Raw genomic sequence first — 19643 nt, forward strand, 5'->3', positions numbered from 1 at the left:
ACGCAGAAATGGTCTGAGAGACCAAAAAGCTCTTTGTGTCCAGCCTAATTTCCCTATTTTCTTGTATTGTCCCTCCTCTGCACAGTTAGGGAGCAGTTCTGCAGCCTTTTTTCTCTCTTTTTTTTTTTTTTCTTTGGCCAGAATGGTTTGTGATGATCACTTTTGTTTGCCGCAGAAATACCCTGGAAACGGAGTGCCCATGGAGAGGGAACGCAGCACCATCCACTCCAAATTACACTGTCGTGTCCGGCATCACTGGCCAAACTGGAGTTAATGGGAGGTAGGAAGAAACTTCCCCTGTAGCTCTTTTTTTCTCCTGCTCCCTTCTGGAGCAATGTGTCTTGGCTGCATTTGGCTTAAATAGACCCTTGATCTGCTTTGTTTATGGTAATTTCTTTATTCCTGTGAGGGAGAGAGGGAAGCCAACACCGAACTGATATTGTTCTGGGACTGCAGATGGGCAGATGGTTTGAAAAAATGATTGCAAGATTTCACTTGCACTCTGGGCCTGTCTTTCACATTTGGGTGCAAAGACCAAGTTTTGTCTTCTGTCACGGGGAGCCTAATTTAGATTGCCTAAAACTTGAAATCAGTTTGAAGACAAATCCCCAAGGTCAACGACTCCACAGATTTGGAGGTTAAGGAATTGAGGTTAAGAACTGACAAACGAGGATGTCGAGGCAAGATTATGGAAATGAGGATCTGTAGCAAATTCTGTCTCGTTTCCCCCTTGTAACCTGCTAATGACATTAGCGCCCGTCTTTGACAGTCCCTCCTCGAAGGGGAACTTACTTGAGCACTAAAGACGCTTTTGTGTGTCCCAGAAACACACACAGGAAAATAAGTGGGCAAATCTGCTAAGACCCAGATATGGGACATAGGCCTTAAAAGCCCTGCACTGACTTAAAAGAAATGACCTGAAATAAGGAAGAGAGCAAAACACTGTTGGCAGGTGGGTCCCCACCACCGTATCCCCATCGCAGTCCCCGTGCTGAAAGCAAATGTCCTTTTTTACCCCCTTGCTGCTGAATGCACTCAGTTAAAAATTCAATCTTCTCATGTCCCCAGTGAGCTGGAACACTTCTACTGTCCCTTCTCACGGCTGCGAAGCTGCGATTCAGAGGGATTAAAGCCAAGATCATAAACCAGTACTTATTAACCCTGCCTGCCCAGCTCAAACCACCCATCTCTCGAGTCCTCGGTGTAAGTTAGCATTTTGTGTATTGCATTTTTGTGATTGCTAATGCAAGTCACTGTTCAGAGGAAGTAATTTACTCCAAGGGGAGTTTCTGGGTACCTAGTCCATGGCCCAAAATTTTTGCTGTAAGTATCTTACCCATCTTCACCTAGGAACACTGTGCGAAGTGTTGCCTGGATTTATTTCTGCAGGGTGGTGGTTCTTTGACTGAAGAACAAACCCCATATTTTCCTGCAAGGTTGTGTCTCATCTCGCACATTGCAGCTTGGTTGGTGCAAGCGAGGTTTCCTCCTGAAGTGGGTGTAGTGCCAGACCTTTCCCCCCTCTTTTTCTCTGGATCTTCCCCACTGTAACTACACAGATTGCTGACCAAGGACAGCTGGATGGATAGAAGGCATTTAATGGAGATGGCTTTAGTTCCCTGTGAATTTGGCGGACTGAGCCACAGGACTCACTCCTTCTCCCCTTGTCTGTAGGACTTTTCTACCAGTGTTGGTGAGATCAAGCCCATTTCTTTCCTGTGATTAGATGACCGAAAGCAAACTGAAGATGCTCCTTTTCTTTTAACATATTAGCCAGTGATGGCTAATGAAAATCTGAAAGATATTTTTTAACTGTAAAGTGACTAAGATATAGCCTACATGGACAACACGGTATCCATGTGGATGGAGGCATTGAGTATGGATAAATAATGTATATGGCTGTTTGAGACGCACCTTATTCACCTGCCTAAAAGACCTGCCATCCTATTGATCTCAGATGTATGAATTTATGGCCTTGTTATGGATTTTCTGATGCCTCAGCTCCCTAACATTGAAGCATTCATTCAAAGTAGCTATAGTTTTACAAATAGATTTTTTTTTTTCAGAAATAGAGTTTTTCCATCTGTTTGTTCCATTTTCCCATCTGTTCCTCCAGCCTCATAGTCTTGTTCAACCTGTTTACGAAGATTGCCTTTAAGTGAATATATATATATTTTTTTTCCATTCCAGGACAATTGTTTCTTTCACAGTGGTTTGATTTGTTCTTAAACTGCCTCTCTGAACTACTCTGGGCATTTTTTCTGCTGATCCATTTACTTTTCCAATATGCGCTTTAATCTATTGATATGACCAGATGCTTTAAGGCCACGAGGAGTTCTTGTCCAATGCACGGTGATGACTGCAGCAGGGCTACACTGTGACCTGCAGCTAGATCCTGATGAGAAACCCAGTATGCCCCGTGGATAGCATTACGGTGTCCACCTGGATACCACAACAGTGGATGACACCAGGACATTTCCAGTAGTGCTGCTCTTGGTCAACGGGATGAGTCAAAAGCAAAGCACAAAGGCATGTTGCTTTTTTGCTACACCAAAATAGGACTCGCTGCTACCAGAAGAAGCAGGGCAGTAGACAGCCCAACTATCGCTCTCTACCATGATAGGTGCTCTCCACCACAACATCGTTCTGTCATCCACTCAGGAGCATTTTCTGCACTCATCTAGTGTCATCCAGGTGTTGTTCAATGGCCAGACATCTTTTACAGAAGAGTTGTCAGGCAATCCAGACACACAAGCAGCTTGTGATACAAAGCAGATAAATTTAAACTTAAGAATAAATTACCACAAAATAAACTGCCTGTTCTCAGTAGAGGCCTCCACTGAAGATGGTCTTGAAGCACCTCCCAATGGTTCCTTTCACTGAAGGAACCCTAGTAGCTTTGAAGTATTTACCAGACAGAGATTAATGTACCCAAGGCAGTCCCCAGCCCAGGTTTGACCAATCTCTAAAAAATTCTTCGGAATCAAAGGCAGTATTTTATTGCAGCTAGATCAGAAGCTAGGCTGGATTTGTCTCTCTGTAATTGTTGAGAGACACAAGTAAGCACTCTTCGAGGAGCTATCATTTCTGCTACAAAGAGAGCACAAATTTGCATCTCTCCAGGCCACCCAAAAAGTGATCTTTGATTTGTCAAAATAATCCTTTATGCAGAGGAATCGAGAGCTTGGAAGATATCCAAAAATGTGTTAATCTACACTTTTAAAATTTCTCTTTTTATGTAAGGAGGGGGAGAACTAATAATAAGCTTGTAAATCATGTGGTTAAGTTTAAAGACAAATGCTTTGGGAAAGTTTTCTAGCCTTCTGCAAGACATTTTGGTTTTATCCTTCTGTCTCCACAAGACTTTTGCCTTCTACTGTTTGCCAGCAGGAGGAAGACTGGAAAAATTCTACTGGTCCTGTCATCGCAAGGGACAATTGTGGAGTGCTTTTATTGTTATCCTTCTCCTTCTGGTAGAATGAGATCAGCCCCTCCATTTAGCTAAAGACAAGGCATCTTCTTTTTTGTTCCAGATGTGCTAAGCTATTTGTAAACAATGAGGGGTTTTGTTGTATTCAACATGAAGTCAAACACTTCGTTGCGTGTTCATGAGCCTTTGAAGACTGCTGTGCTCCACCTTTCAGGTAAAAGGGCTCACAGAAAGTGTTCGGGGCAAAGGAGACCCCAGTTCCTTGTTTCCATGCAGGAGGACCTCCCTAGAAGGACTCATACCAAGCACTGGCCTTCCAGACTAAGTGCAACACCTACTTCTTTTAAAGGTTTATACTTAACAAGAGAATCTCGCTAAGATATGCGCATGCCTCTTGCAGCAGCCCCTCCTCCTCATCTTGGCAGTGGCTTTATTTTCGGGTGGTCTTCTGGCCGCTTGGAGCTAAGTAGAAATGAGCTATAAATTTACTTCCAAGGGCAACTATTTGGGCCATGGGATTTTAGGTACAAGAGGCCAGTCCCGCATGTTTGACAGCAAGCCCAAGGCTTTACCTTCGAGCTCAGCATATTTTGATAAAAAGTTTATCCATTACTAACCTTGGTTTGGTTCTCTTTGTTCCCAGAAAACAAAGGCCCTGTGTTCACAGCTTAATCCCCCCATACAAGTGTTTCCTTTAACTAAACAAAAGTCCGCTAAATAAGAACGTTTCTCCCTGTGGGTAATGATGCATTCCCCCATGCTCATGGTATGCAATATTCCCTTAGTTAGCTTATTTTGCTACTTTTTACACTTCGATTTCCATACGCCGCTGCTCATGTGTGGTGCCAGTGCTGTTGGTGATGAATTTCTTGCAGAGCTGACTTGAGCAATGTCTCTCTGAAGTAATCATTTTCTGTCTCCCCGGGCGTTTAGCTGAGTACGTAGTCTCCAAGATCTTTCACCAAGCACCCATCAGCTATGAGTTCAAGCTAAGCAAGACACTATCCTGTTCCAGAGGCTGAGCAAATCACATGCCTACGTTGTAACTAATTAGTTCTATTGGCTGATTGTTTTTTAATATGTCTGCTTTACAGGTAAACAGATTCATCTTAGGAAAGCAAAGGTAATAATTATGCTGGGGTTTATTCATTGCCTTCCTTCAGAGACTGAAAGGCTGAACACTGAAATAGGTGTAATTTAGCTGTACAGAGAAGTCACTTGGTTTTCATACCCAGACAGGATTGCTGGGAAAGATTGGGAAAGCCCAAAAAAATTGTGGAGCCTCCTAACAGGACTCCATAAATGGATGACATTAGCCGTGTGGTCTCCAGCCTCCGACTCCTCGTGAACCTCCCCATTTAAAATGGAACACTTCCTAATTGGCAAACTCCCTGGAGAAGCCAATTTCTGGTGCAAGGAGCCCACCACATAAACCCCACGTTCAGACGGCTCAAGAACATCAGCGATTCGTGATGTTCAACTCAACCTTATGATCCCAGATGCAAATCTGAGCATGGGCATCTCGCAGACATCTCAGCAACTGCTCTGGTAACTGTGATGCTATTTGTGCATCGGTTGTATTGCAGAAGCACGCGGAGCCGTCTCAGGGCACACAACCCATGGATCAAGGAGATGCAAAAAAACAGAGCTTGACCCAAAATGCTTATGACTGAAATACCAGAAGGGTGGATGGCAGCACAGGAGACAGAAAAGCACAGCTCGCTGGTACAATTTAGCTGCAGTCAGGGGATTGCAGGAATGGGAACCCTGAAAAGGGAAACCTTTCAGTCTTACAAATTAAGGAAAGGGAAGAAATTCACCAACTTAAAATTCTTGGAGGGAGATGTCCTATGTGTATGCTGTAAGGTAAAGCCATGGGCAGATAGTACTGCCTGGGTGATGTCCTCACCCATAGCACTCCTGCATGTTTTTGTAATTGTTTTTAAAGAAATCTGTGCCTCGAAAACAAAAAGCTATGGCTAGAGATATTCAGGAGTGGCAGTGGCTGCCCTTAATTTAGCATGGCCAGCCTTGGAGACCTGAACCAGTGAGTACAATCAAGCTCTCAGCACTGTCCATATGTAACAGTCCTACACAGGATGAAATCTGGGTTCCCCATTCCGGGAATTTTCTGGTTTGGAAGGACCCTTCTCCTTCTTCTTTCCACCACTGCAAAGAAGCTGTTTTCAATGGAAATTTTACCACGGCTAGGTTTTCCTGCCTGCCCTCCCTGGGCTGGGAGAGGGAGGAAGACCTTTACCTGCTGTTCGCTGCCGGGCAGGGGGCACCATGAAGGAAAACAAGACCCAGGCGTCTGGCAGGGGCTTTTTCGGCTGGATTTCGGTTTGCCTGCCGGGCTGGGGCTGCAGCTGGCTGGCCTGATCTCCTTCCCTCCCACCGGCTCTCACCGAGAGCAGAACATGCCTTCTCCTGCTGATTTCTGCTTGCCATATTGATTGCAGCAGGGTATAATGGAGACAAGTCAGGCAGAAAGCCAGCCACCCTTGGGAATGATTAAAGAGCAAGCAGGAAAGGATAGAAGTGAAGAAAAACAGGCTGACACTTAGGACGTGGTGGATTTGGAGCAAATTATGCCCCTTTCTTCACCTCACCCCAGCCCGGTGCCCAGGACAGCGCGGCAGCACCTCTTTTTCAGCTCTGCCCAAAAGAAGCATCATATCGACCCCCATGTACGCGGGGAACAAAATCCCCAGAACGTGTACAATATCCCCATTGTGCATGGATTTGCAGACTGATTATTCGGAGCGTAGCCAAGGAAAGGTAAGGCTATGACCCATTGTTTTCGTGCGATCAATTGAATACTGTCATTTGCATTTAAAACGCTCCGAATTCGCACTGTCAATATGCCAAACAGCTGCTCGGGCTTTTCAGCATTCCATGGTGACAATCACACTATCGTACATCATTGGCACCAGGATTTGCAATACTCTCAGTGTCAAAATTTTGTGGGTTTTTTTTTTTTCTTTTTCTTAAAGAAAAAAAAAATCTCCCCCCACCCCCCCCCCCCACACACACACCCCCCCGCCCCCCGCCAAAATACCCAAACCTGTGAAAAATCCGCTTTTAAAATGATGGCGTTCGATGCTGCTAAGCAGGCCCTCACAGATGCCAACATATCAAAATTCATCTCTTTTCTTCCTCTCCTACAATTAAAAGGTAGTTAAGAAAGAGGCTGTTCCTGATAGATCCACCTTCTGTTTTCTCCTTTGTATGCGTATTATTCATTAGCAGTCTAATAAGAGTTTCAAAATGCTCTGTGCCTCTGCCAGCAGGGCATATGTATGTAGACATGTGCTTGTGACAGATAAGTACATAAACAGCATATTGGCACCAGAAAGACATCTGTGCCTAGAAAAACGCTTGTGATATGTACATAAATGACATTTTAGCTCTAGTCAAGTCCTTGTGGCTTTGAGAGGAATATGTGACTGTACTCTTCTCTGTGAATACTGAAAAGGTGCATCTTAGAAAGGAGAGTATTTTAGAGGTTTTTCGGAGAGCTGGGGGAAGAGCTCGGATGCGGGAAGCCGCCCCGTGCGAACAGCCCGGGTTGCAGCTCCAGCTCTGCCAGGTTGCGGCAGACGGCGGTGGAGTCTTGCCGGGGGGATCGTGGGCGGCTGCCGCCGGCAGCGCCGGGAGCACGGCCCCCCTCGGGGGGAAGCACCCGGCACCCCCAGAATCCGATTCCATACGTCAGTATGGGGTCTGCCGTGTGGGGGCGCGGGGATGGCAAAGGCGATGCAGCGCCGGGCTGTGTAGGGAATAAATTCTTGGCCCAAAGACCAAAAAGTCAGGGGTGATCCAGGGTCTGGTGGCATGGGGAGTGCTCCCTGCAGCTCATAATGCCTCAGTTTACCCATTCATGGTGACAGTTGCCTGCCTTGTAGCTTTAATGAGTGCTGGAAATGTTGTTGGGGCCAGGAGACTATAGTTGAGAGATCTGCCGTAGTCCCAGGAAAACGTGGAGAATATTTGCATCTAGTCTTAGGTAGGATAAAGAGAGAAGATGCAAAATTGGAGGCACTTTAGTGTTTGCCATGCATGCACAGCAGTGAATATGGACTTGGCTCACTGATTTCGGGGCTTGGAGTGAGACTTCCAGAGATATTTGAGCCCTGACCTCCTATGGGAGCGCTTATGTCCCAGTGAAATCGCCTCAAGCTGGGAACTGAAACTTAAGGACTGGGTTCAACCATGTCTTTCCTGAGCTTGCTGCAGGAGGTGCAGGTGCCCCAGCACTCTCCGTTCCTCACCTTCTGCAATTACAAATCTCCTGTAGATTTCATTTGATCCAGTAAACCAAATCCTGAAAGGAAATGAGTGTCCAAAACGGCCGTTGCCTCCAGGTCCGTCGGGACTCACCTGGGCTGGATCATGAAATGGTAGCTGCACCTGCGTGAAAACCCTCTGGGATGTGGCCTTAACGCGCACATCGGGGTGGTCGCTGCTGTTCACCAGCTTGCCTACGGTGAAAATGGCATCACTCATTTGGGTCTGACATAAGGAGGAAAGAAGCAGGAAAATATTCCTCGATGTAAATCAGGATGGGTCCTTGGACTTCGCTAGAGCCTGTCGGCTGACGTGACCTGAGGACACGGCTCGCCGCGTGGGCGGGGGTCTCACACCTCCAACGTGGTGGATGGAACCGCGGTGGTGGGTGAGCTGTTACTTGCCTGAAAAAAAAAGTGTTCAGAAGGAAAATTGTCTCCAGTCATTCTCATTTTGCATGTGATTTTCCCTACATATGTTTCTAATCATTAAGAAATTCTGTAGCTTAAATAATGCTCTGAAAGTACGGTAACTGTTGGACTACATTCTGTTGTAACCTTATTGAATTTCACTTCTCTGGAAAAAATAATGGGATACTATATCTTGAAAAACAAATGGTAATTGCATTTTTAACAGAATGTTTCTCTTTGTGTTTCAAAACCTTCTGCACACAGTTAGACATCTAGCCAGGGAAGAAGGTACAAAGCATATGGGCCAATTTCTGTCTGTTGGCTGTTCAAGATGCCTTAATATTCGAGCAGTGATGTGCGTGTGTCCATGCAATATGGCACAATTTATCTACCCAGTCTCCATGAGCTCAGGTGAGGTGATCAAAAAGTTGTGTACTGTGGTCAGAAAAGGTATTTCAAGGAGGAATTGGGGAAGGTGGGTTTACATCCCGCTCCCTATTAGACGTGTGGGGGTACATCCTATCTCATATTAATTCACATTTTGGTATTTGGACCACAGCAGACCAAAGTTCCTGTGTTTGTGGTGATGGCCAGAGGCAGAGGTACATCTTCCAGGAGACCAGGATCTCACAGCTAAGGGTCTCGTCGAGACTGCAAAAATAGGAATTGTCCGACGCTTGCACTGCCCATGCGCCGCAGCAATATGACTTCCTCAGTGCTTCGGGGATTTGCACATCACCACGTGCTGGGAACAGATTTGATTAAAGCCTGGGACCCAAACCAGCATCATCGCAATGCAGTTTGGTAACAGGCTGGTGTTACTGCCTACTGAGGTTAGGAGAGCCCTGGTAATACTGGAATGCTCTTCCCTAATTTTTAGTAAAGCTGGCGTGTTAAGAACTTTGTGGAGAGGTACATTTGGACATGTGAAGCTTCAAGGCAAAGTAATAGGCTTGAGGTTTCTGACTGACAAGACACATGTGAGTACATGCGAAATGTGCTTCTCCTGCTAAAAATAACATTTCTCCTGTCAACCACGATGCATCCACCCCCACAACACCACCCAGAAGAACACATTAACACCTTGGCTTTGCACGTAGCCCAATTCACAGCAGCCACAAGTGGTAGAGGGATCTGCACTCTGTGTGCATGCTGACAAATCATATGGCATAGCGAAGAACAGAGGAGTGAAACTGGGCTAGCAGAAGTTGACGCCTTATCATCACAGTCCCTTTGAGCATGCTGTAGGCTGACACCTCCACCAACCGAGTCATCTCCCCGATGCCAGGATGAAGAGCACAAGCCCACTATCCTGATTTAGCCTCTGGTAAGTGAGGCTTGGCTTGCCGCACCGGGAAGGGTGGGATCAGTGTGTTGATGCAAATCTGTACAGGAGCATTACGGGTGCACCAGCATGGGGACAAGCAAAGCATGTCCAACCACTGCTGCTCACAGCTGTGCTGCGGTGACGTGTAAAATACGCTTTATAGACCACTGATGTGAGATGTTTCTCCCATTACTGCTCCCCATTTAATGCCTAATACCAACTGGAAACCTGTAAATAATATTTCAAACCAAGAAGCGTTGGGTTGCAGATACGTATTACCCTTTAAAGGAACTCCTGCAATAACTAAGGTGCGGGTCTGACATACAGCCTGTGTGTGCTCCTGCTGGAACTGTAGTCACGAAGGTTATGAAAGACATGGACAGCAAAGCTTTTAAGAGCAGTGAAAGACTAGAGAATACCAAAATTTTTTTGCAAAGTAAATCCCTTAAAATAAGAAAGAAAAGAAAAGCTGGAAACAAGATGTAGCTAAAATATTGGCAAGCGACATGAGGTTGATTCATGGTCACAAAGGTCAGTCCACTGCAGCCTTCCCCCAGGACTGAGCGAAGCTTTATTCGAAGGAGATTTTCGGAAAACCCAGGAGATTTAAATGCCTAAATTCCAATCTCTCCTTTAGCTGGCAGGGGCGTGAGCCTATGTTCTCACTCTCGCAATTAAGCTCCTTTAACTCTCATTTAAGTGGCTGGGCAGAGCCCTGGGCTCTCGCAGTGCTTCTGAACTTCACCTGCTGGCTCTGGCCAAGCCGGGCAGGCTTTGGTGGGCGCTGAAGGCATCCAGCCCTTTGCAGACGGTGCTTAGCACTTAACAGGATCAGCCCCTTAACGTCTTGTATGGTGTCCATCACCTCAGATGCCTTACCGTTTTTTAAATTATGCAACTCCCACTGTATGTAATTAGCCAAGTAAGCTGCTTTCACCTAACCTCAAATGTTTGTAATGCTTATAATCCCAGCTAGGTGTCTGTATAAAGGAGCTCCTTGTTAAGGGCAGAAGGGAGAAATATTCTTCCGTAAGAAAATTAGGGAGTTGGCAGAGATGTAAAGCTTAAGTGTTGCAAGATTGCTTTTGTTTGGCCTAACATTTGAGGTTTTGGGGTTGGTTTTGGAGATCCCAGTGTTTAAAATTAGTTATTCAGCAGGTGGTCTGGCACTAGCTGTATATAGGAAAGCAGCTCACCCATGGCAAGTCCTGCCCCCAATAAGCTATCAGCATCTTAACTTGTTTCATTTTCTTTTTAGTCTTTTCTTACTCCTGTTTGAGCAAATATAACACCAGCACCAAGTCCCTTCCTGGGATGAAAATCTGTGAGTTCATCAGCCAAGATGGAGCTTCGGTTTTGGCCTGATTTTGTTTCTTTCTTGGAAAAGCTGAACGGGCAGACTGTTTTGGTGGTTCTGGTCACGTTTCTTTTGATTATTGACCTTGTGAAAAAGAGACGTCCCAAGAATTTCCCTCCAGGGCCACGGCTCTTTCCTCTCGTGGGAACCTTTGTGGACTTTAAGCAGCCCCTCCATCTTGAGCTGCAGAAGGTAAGAGCTCCATGGGCATTTCTTCTACTAACAATATTTTACCTCTTCAGTGACTTTTGTCACCAAGCCTGTGAAGCAAGGGCTGAAGGAATAGCTATATAATACCCATGCATGAGGGATGCCCCTTCTTGGTTTTATCTCTTACTATCACCTCCTCTTCCATGGGAGTAGGAAGGTTCAACGGGAAAGAAACTTGTAATGGAGGAAGATTTACGTTCTCCTCCTCTTTCTTCCCACCCCGACCATTTTCTGCTGGAGCCCAGGAAGGGTTTGGAGGTGCTGGGCCAGGCTGGGGGAGGGATGGCAAGTGCTGTGTGGCAAATGAACGGTTTGGACTGTGAACATCACCTCTGGAAATTGTATTGTCATTGTCTTTGGCCAGAGGCCAATGATTTGCCCCATTACATCCAAAACAAACATTTAAGACCCTGAGTTAAGCATCCCTGTGGCTTCTCCTACATCACAGAAGGAGGCAGCGATTGCTCTGGAAAGGTTTCCAGAGCTTTGAATCCCACTAAAGCCAACAAGAGAGTGACATTTTATACGTGCTGAGTATGCTTCTCTGAAAACGCGAAAGGAAAAGTTCTGACTTGCTGGTTGCAAATACCCTTTCTAGTGACTATTTGTCTCATGGTTTTACTTAGCAGGCTGACACCAGCTTGCCTACCCTGGGTTTTCACAGGCTACAAGCACGGGTATCCCCAGAGGGACCCTTGGGGAAGGCTGAGGCAGCATGCTCAGGATATTTTGTCAACGCACACAATTATTATTAATAAAATCAGTCACATTCATTTACATTCACACAACGACTGAGACACCCATTTGGTCCCCAGACTGGTTTTCTGAGTCACCATGGCAGTTCAGGATGATCATGTGTGTCCTATCATGTAGACTCATATTAAGAAGAGGATGGCCTGAGCTCCTTGCTAGAGTGGGGCACAAGACATTATATGATCGCCCTTTGCTCTTATACATCGTGAGTTGAACACTGCACAGGAGACAATAATGCCAGCAAAGTCCATGCAAGGACAAGTGCCTTCAGCTCTTGTACCCTTCCTGTAATGAAAAGAGATGGAGCAGATGCCCATCAGTTACAAAGCAACTAATGTCCTTTTTACAAGTTAAATTGATGCAACCGCCTGGTGAAACCCGGGTCATACCTGTTAACAAATATAAGCAAACCATCTCTCCCACACCACACCTCTCTAACATTTTTTCCACCATCTCCAACCTTCACGGACTAGTTTAGGTTGGATGTGACCTGCAGTCTTGGGTTTGGGTTTTTCTTAAGTCCCCTTGCTCCCAGCAGGACTAAATTCAAAGTTATAAACCATTTCTTGAGGCCTTGTCCAGGTGAGTTTTGAAAAATCTCCATCTTCTTGCTCTCAGAGGGCGATGAACTCTCTTCCAGCTTACTGGTCGGTACGGGAACATCTTCAGCGTGCAGTTTGGAAGTCTGACTTTTGTGGTAGTCAACGGATACCAAATGGTGAGAGAAGCGCTTGTCCACCAGGCTGAAATATTTGTAGATCGGCCAAATATTCCACTTCTCCAAGAAATATTTAGAGGCTTTGGTAAGCACAGCTATGGCGATTTTGGTACATTTCTTTTTCGTCTATTTGCAATGATAACAATTAGAGTGAAAGAGGCTGAATTCAGTCCTTGGTAACTGCACCCGTAAAAGCTTGCAGAGAGGAAGACAAGAATTGAATTGAGTCTAATAATCTCACAGATGTACATTTTAATCTCTCTGGGACTTCGGGATGATGATGGGATCAAAGTCAGGTCCTGATGAAAGAGGAGAAATAAGCGCAAGCTGCCCAGCGATCGATACACTTGAAGAGTTTTCCCCTTGGTTTTAATTTCTCTTTTACTTTTCCTCCCCTGGGTTGCATATAGCTCCAGAGACGGGGTATGGTGCTCCTGCCTGCAGCTCTGCCAACAGCGTGATAGTACTTATAGTATTTTGGCTTACACCTTTTTTTCCCACGCAAAGTGACAAAGTAGCAGATTACAGCAAATCCATAAAGCTAGATCTTTGGCATGAGCCAATTACTCTTGAATTTTAATTCCCAGGCAAAGCCATGGTTTTTCAATGTCTGCGGGGTTTGTTTGCTTTGGTTTGGGGTTTTTGTTCAAGACAAAGGGCCATTTCTGAATCCTATCGCTCATACGTGACCCAGAGTGAGGTTCGTTTGCTTGTCTTTTTCCACCTGCAGGGCTCATATCATCAAACGGGCATATCTGGAGGCAACAGAGAAAGTTTGCTGCAGCAACTCTGAAAAGCATTGCTGTAAGTTTTGAGGAAAAAGTGCAAGAGGAGAGCCGGTACCTTGTGGAGACGATCGAGGAGGAGAAAGGTGGGCGGTTAAGGTACAGCACCGTGCCCAAAGCTTCCAGCTAAATTAATGATGAGAAGTGAAACTTTTACTCTAATGCAGCTCCTAACGTGCAAAATATTTCTTCGATAGCTCAAATCTCTATCCTACACTTCCAGACTGTGCCTCTCGGCACTTCTTTTAGACTTCAGGCCTCCTATTTTAGTTCTTCCTTATTAATATTAAGCAAATAGATACTAGGCGTTTGCTAAAGCTCGCATGTTTATATAGCTAAGAAAGTCTCTCCTGTATTCTGCGGAGGAATAAACGCAGCTCTCCTGCTATCAGGCACGTATGCTCCGAGGCTTAGTTAACCTCTGCTTGTCCTTGGTTTCGCAAAGTATTTTAAAACTTGTTTAGTCAGGCTTTCCTTTTGTATCGTGCACAGATGAAGCGTGTGCCTTGCTCTTTTATGGTCCAGCTTTTAAGAACTGCCAGAGGGATATTAGTAAGAATAATTTGTATGTTGGTACATGGGTGATGTTGCACTTCAGCTTTAAATAGAAGCAGATGGGGTTTAGATAATTCTATGGAGCTATATATAGTAAACAAGAAAGATCTAAATAGGAATTGTGAAATTATATACTGAACTTGCTCCATTTTAATTGCCGTTGCACTGAACAGGCCAAATACTTCATGTTGCCAATTGATTATAGTCCTTTATAGTCCTAATCAATAAACTAATTAAGCTGCTGGTTTGGGCCTTTCTTCCCATTAGTAATGACAAATAGTGATCATGTCCGTCACTCTAATATCTGAGCACCAGCCCGGTTTAATTACTTTCTTGAAGAGCGGAGAGATGAGCAGCCCTGCGCGCAGTGCCTTGCATCCCAAAGCGATGCTCCCACGCGTAGCGACAGCAGCTCAGGGCTGGACTGGATCAGTTACTGGTGTTAGTCTCTCGTATCATGGCAAGTAGCTCTCCAGGTTGCCTAAACGTGCCCTAGGAGATGGTGGTCTCAGCTTGGTAGTTCTCCCAAGAAATGCGGATGTGACAAACGTCACACCACACTTCTTTTTGAGATTTTTAGGAGTTATGATGTGCACCATATCTATGGGCCATGTGAGATTGTGCTGGACTTTATCGGCAGCCGCAAAGACGTGCAATCCTCACCCTCTCCCTTCTCTCCCATCCCACTTTATTTCTTTGTGGTGGACAGTTAGAGGCCAGTGCAATGGCATTTTTGCAGTGTGGTTAGTCCTGGGCTCCCTGTCCCAGGCTAAGCTTCAAGGGACCCTCTCTTGGCATTTAAAATTGGCACCAAAGCCATTTTGGAGCATGCAAACCCGACAGCCATAGCGTGGCATCCTACTGGTTGTTTTCCCTGGAAAACAGTTCAAACCCTGCTTCGGCAGCTCTGTGCTAACGTTGGTGTGTGCCAGTAGCCTGAGCTGGAGACGGGAGGGGATGTCCTCAGAGGACGGATGTTGTGGCACACATCCAACCTCCAATGGGACACTGGAGGTGATGGGGGTGGTGGGGACCCCAAGACAGGGGGTGAAGCCTTAGCATCACCATAGGTGAAAAATAAGTAAGGTCTCACCCCAACTTCCCAACTGTTGATGTGGTAGAGCACGTGGGTTAGACTGAGATTTTAAAGAAAAAAAAAAGCAAGCTGTCTTTCACTTTGTTTCCTCCAGGACAACCATTTGACCCTCATTACAAAATTAACAGTGCTGTTTCGAACATCATCTGTTCCATAACTTTTGGGAACCGCTTTGACTACCATGACAACCGTTTCCAGGAATTACTGCATTCACTGGCAGAAATGCTGCTGCTCATGGGAAGTTTCTGGGGCCAGGTAAAACCGGTCGGATGCTTTTCTACCTTCAGCTGCGTGTAAGAGCTCAGAAACTGGAGTTTCTAAGCAGATGTAATCTGCTTTTCCCTGTAGAAAAAGAGTCATGTTATAAGGGAAATGACCACGAGTATTGTTTTACCTTAGACTGGGTTTATACACAAAATCCATCAGGAAAGTAAGGAAGCAAGTTAAAATTGTTGAGGGTCACGGAGAAAAACCACTGCAGGGTTGTAAAAGCAATCTCATGCCTGAACATAACTGAAGAGCAGTGGAAAAACCTTAAAAATATCTATGTTTCTACAAAAAGAAGAGTCAACTAGTAGCACTGTCGGTGAAAGTTCCCTTCTTTTCCCCTACCCCTCTCCCAAACAGTTTCTCAAATAGCTTTTATTTAGGACAAAACCATCTGAGAGTCCAGGTTTCTGACGCAAGCAGGTGGATCTGGGGACAGACTGCCCCTAGCCATTCTGCATGGCCACACACCATGGGCCAGGTCTGATCTCTGTCCCCTCCACAGATCCCAGCACTAAGGGGCTCCTCTTCATCCACGCTGATTTATGACTCACTCTGGTGGCCGCCTTACATTAGGTGACAGCTTTGGCCAGCCAATATTAGAGAACCTGATCAGCAGAAAACATCTGGCCAATTCGTATCTCGTTTGTACTTGTTTACATCTGTGTAACTAAACTGACCTTTGCAGCAAAACTGATTTGTTTCCTGGTAGCAAGCAGAGCTAAAAATTGTACTATCATCTCAACTGTGGTACCTGCTTTTTTTTTTCAACTCAAGAAATGCTCTTTTGCTCTGTTTGATTTCTCACCAGCTGTATAATGCTTTTCCTTTGATCATGAGATGGCTACCAGGACCCTTTAGGAAAATCTTCAGGCACCAGGAGAAACTTCAATATTTTTTGAAGGGAGTGATCGCAAAGCACAAGGAGGATTTGGACCAGTCCGAGGCAGGAGATTATATTGACTGTTACCTGAAGGAAATAGAAAAAGTAAGAGAGAAATACCTAAAGCCACCTAAATCTTAACCCAAGAAATGAACAGACGGGACTCAAAGCTGTTTTGTCACAGGAGCCCATGCCTCCTGCGTTGCCTTCTCCTCCCTACCTCTTCCCCGTCAAACTCAAACTTTTTAGCAACAGCAGGAGCCTGATCACTTTGAAAACATACTGATTTTTTTTTTTTTTTCATTTGAAAGTATTTACACTTTGTCTTCTTCCATTTTTCATTCTGTCATGTGGCGTAGGAGGACTCTCGGGGAACATGTTCACATTTCTATGAGAGCTCACAGGCCTGTGTTTGCTATTGTGAAACTTCACATTTAAAAACGCTACCTGCTTTCAAAAGTCACTCTACAGCAAATAGGGTGTCTTTCAAAGCAGTTCACAGGCCTTGAAATTCAATGAAAGTAAGGGGTAGAATTTCCAAGCCCAGGGGTGATGGATAATAAAATAGCAGCAGGACTTGACTTATGTATTGGACTGGGTTCTTGAAAGCGTCGCCACCCTAATAAGAGTTTTCATTGCTATGCTTTTCCCCAAGTTTAAGGGTGACACCAGCTCATATTTCCATGAGGAAAACCTGCTGTGCTCCACTCTGGACCTCTTCTTAACGGGGACTGAGACAACAGCAACCGCCATCCGCTGGGCTCTGCTCTACATGGCTGCGTACCCCCACATTCAAGGTAGGAACACTGATGGGTCTTTCGTTTAGCCCAAAGTCAGATAAGCGAAACTCAGAAAATGGAGCTATGTCCATCTTTACTCCACGTTGGACGTGCCTAAGCCCCAGGTTTCTTATTGGGAACCTTTTGAGCACAGATATTCTTTTTTTTTTTTTGCTTTCCATAGAGAAAGTGCAGCTCGAAATCGACACAGTGATCGGCCAGTCCCGCCAGCCCACCATGGCCGACAAGGAGAACATGCCATACACCAGCGCGGTGCTGAGTGAGGTCCTGCGGATGGGCAACGTTGTGCCGCTGGGAGTGCCCAAGATGTCCACCAGCGACACCATCTTGGCAGGCTTCCACCTGCCCAAAGTATGTGGAGACCACCAGCTCTCCCATTGCCCCACCAGAGAGAGGTCTTCATGGCCCAAGTCCCAGATCTCACCTGGAGAGGAACCAACCAGCAGGATCTTATAGAAATATCACAGTTATATAGAAAATAGAAGCCTTCCTCCTATGGGTCTCACCTCCTAATGGAGGAGAATTGTGAAAATTTTCAGTTTTACAAGGTTTATCCCTTAAATTTTATACAAGACGTCCTCCAAGCATTATGGGAATAGAGGGCCAAGAAACATAGGAAGGCAAACAGTTTGGGTATTAACAATTATCTATTAAAAGTAGCCGTTGATAAAAGCCAGGTAATAGATATTGATGTGAACACACAGTTCTGGCATTATGAAAGCAAATATGAGATTTAGGTATACCTAGTCTCTTCCATGTATATGATTGGTTTCATCAAGGAAAATTAAAAATAAAAAAACCCGGGCAATTTGCTCCACACTGATTAAAATATTTTTGTTTTTCTGGTGGAGGTTGTGGAGATAAACCAGATCAGCATTTTTTAAAAAAGCTCAATAAAGCAGATCAATTGAAAATTATTCAGTTAAATTGCTTCAAATTCCTATGGGAACACAACGTTGTCAATTTAAAGGTGGTTTATATGAACATTGCCGGTGACAGCAGCACAAGGTACGGATCAACACTATGGTGATATATAGAGGAGCACAGAAGTGAACAATCCTGTAGGCTTTCACCCTAATTTAATTACATAGCTTACGAAAAAACATTTTGCCCTCAAAAAAAAATGTAGTTTACATTGTGTGTGGAACAGAGCTAATAATAAACTAGTCTGACAACATGTCGGCTCTTCTCCTTCGCATAATCATCCGTTTTCTCCACCTCTTGCAGGGCACCACCCTGATGACCAGCCTGACTTCGATAATGTTCGACAAAAACGTGTGGGAGACTCCAGACACCTTTAATCCTGAACATTTCCTGGAAAACGGCCAGTACAGGAGGCGGGAGGCTTTTCTGCCCTTCTCTGCAGGTAGGATGATGGATGGGGAGATGGTTTTCCTTTTTGCAAAGCTTATTTTTTCCCCAAGACACCCACTCCAGAGTAGGGGGTACTGCTCCTTGTCCGGCTTTCAGCCCATCCCCATGGTGAAAATCCCAGTAACAGTTAATGCTGACTGCTCAGAGCAGGAGGGAAATCAATTTGTTATTGTAGGATGAAAAAAAATAAGGCTTCTTCCTCTTGCGCAAGCTGCGTAAATGGGGTTTTTTTTTGCCTAGTTTCCTCTCTTAGTCTATCCGAACAGCCGTCGCAGTTTGCTCAGCAGCAAACTTCTGGGGAAGGTTTCTGCAAAATGTGTGGGTGAACATTGCCACCTAACCTTTCGAGGAAGAAAAGCTCCCACAGCTTGTGCAATGCGGCGTGCGCGAGAGGAGCCCAAGAGGCGGTTGAAGCTCGCTCGGGACTCGGCAGGGTTATTTTTGCTCCTTTTCCAGGCAAGCGGGCTTGTCCCGGGGAGCAGCTCGCCAGGACCGAGCTCTTCATCTTCTTCACAGCCCTCCTGCAGAAGTTCACCTTCCAGGTGCCGGCGGCCACCACCCTGACCTTCGCCTTCACACTCAGCCTCACGCGCTGCCCAAAGCCCTTCCAGATCCAAGCGCTGCCTCGCGACTGAGGCTGGCGTAGGGCCACCCCGCACCCCACAGCTTCAGCCCTCCTCAAGCCAGAAAGTGTCCCTTCTCCCATCTGCCCCGCAGATTTTGGGCTAAAATGATGGGGCATCTAGCACCCACCAACACGCAGGTGGCAGCGGAAAGGGCAGGAGGGCCACATCCTGCACACTGCAATGAGGACAACCCCTGGGGCTCTTCCTTTCACCTCCTGCCTCCTCCCTCTATCAGTTTGACAAAATGCATGAATTTAAAAGCCTTATTACTTCATTTCCACTGTTAACACCTCCCAGTAAGGTGTCTTCCAGCTGAAAAACCATGGGCATAGTTGGGGCCACAGTGGTTCTTCCACAGGGGATACGTCCACCACTCAGAGACCGTTACACAACCTTTACATCTGCAGCACCCTGAATGGCCACGGGCTGGTGTTTTCTGAGGTCTCCCTGGTCAGTGGAGCAGCTGGCCTTGGACGTAGAAGCTCTGGGTTCATGTCTCAGCGCCAGTTTGGACTTCCAGGGGGCCAAGGCCAATCCTGAGGTTCAGGTGGCCTTGGCCTTTGTTTCGTATGCGTTCCCCGCTTTACCCCACACCACCGTGTTGCTGTTTTGCAATGGAAATAGAGATCCTCACAGCATGATCATGCGTTTTTTTATCTCATACATGTATAGAGTAGTTTGGGTTGGAAGGGACCTTTAAAGGTCATCTAATCCAGCCCCCCCTGACATGGGCAGGGACATCTTCAACCCGATCAGGTTGCT

At 45.8% G+C, this 19643-nt stretch overlaps 1 protein-coding gene across 2 annotated transcripts; it reads left to right on the top strand.

Moving 5' to 3' along the window:
* Positions 1-5478: 5478 nt before the first annotated feature.
* Positions 5479-19494, top strand: LOC134519148 (cytochrome P450 2J2-like). Of its 2 annotated transcripts, XM_063342823.1 has the most exons (11): positions 5479-6211; positions 8690-9457; positions 10716-11006; positions 12418-12580; positions 13226-13366; positions 15026-15186; positions 16010-16186; positions 16737-16878; positions 17045-17232; positions 18109-18247; positions 18712-19494. In XM_063342823.1, exons 3-11 carry the CDS (start codon positions 10800-10802, stop codon positions 18888-18890), a joined length of 1497 nt encoding a protein of 498 aa, XP_063198893.1. In that variant the 5' UTR covers positions 5479-6211; positions 8690-9457; positions 10716-10799; the 3' UTR covers positions 18891-19494. The 2 variants fall into 2 exon arrangements, with proteins under 2 accessions (XP_063198893.1, XP_063198892.1); XM_063342822.1 differs by lacking the exon at positions 5479-6211 and having other exon boundaries at positions 6746-9457.
* The last annotated feature ends 149 nt before the right edge of the window (positions 19495-19643 follow it).

This window comes from Chroicocephalus ridibundus, chromosome 8, assembly GCF_963924245.1.
Source record: "Chroicocephalus ridibundus chromosome 8, bChrRid1.1, whole genome shotgun sequence".
NCBI lineage: Eukaryota > Metazoa > Chordata > Aves > Charadriiformes > Laridae > Chroicocephalus > Chroicocephalus ridibundus.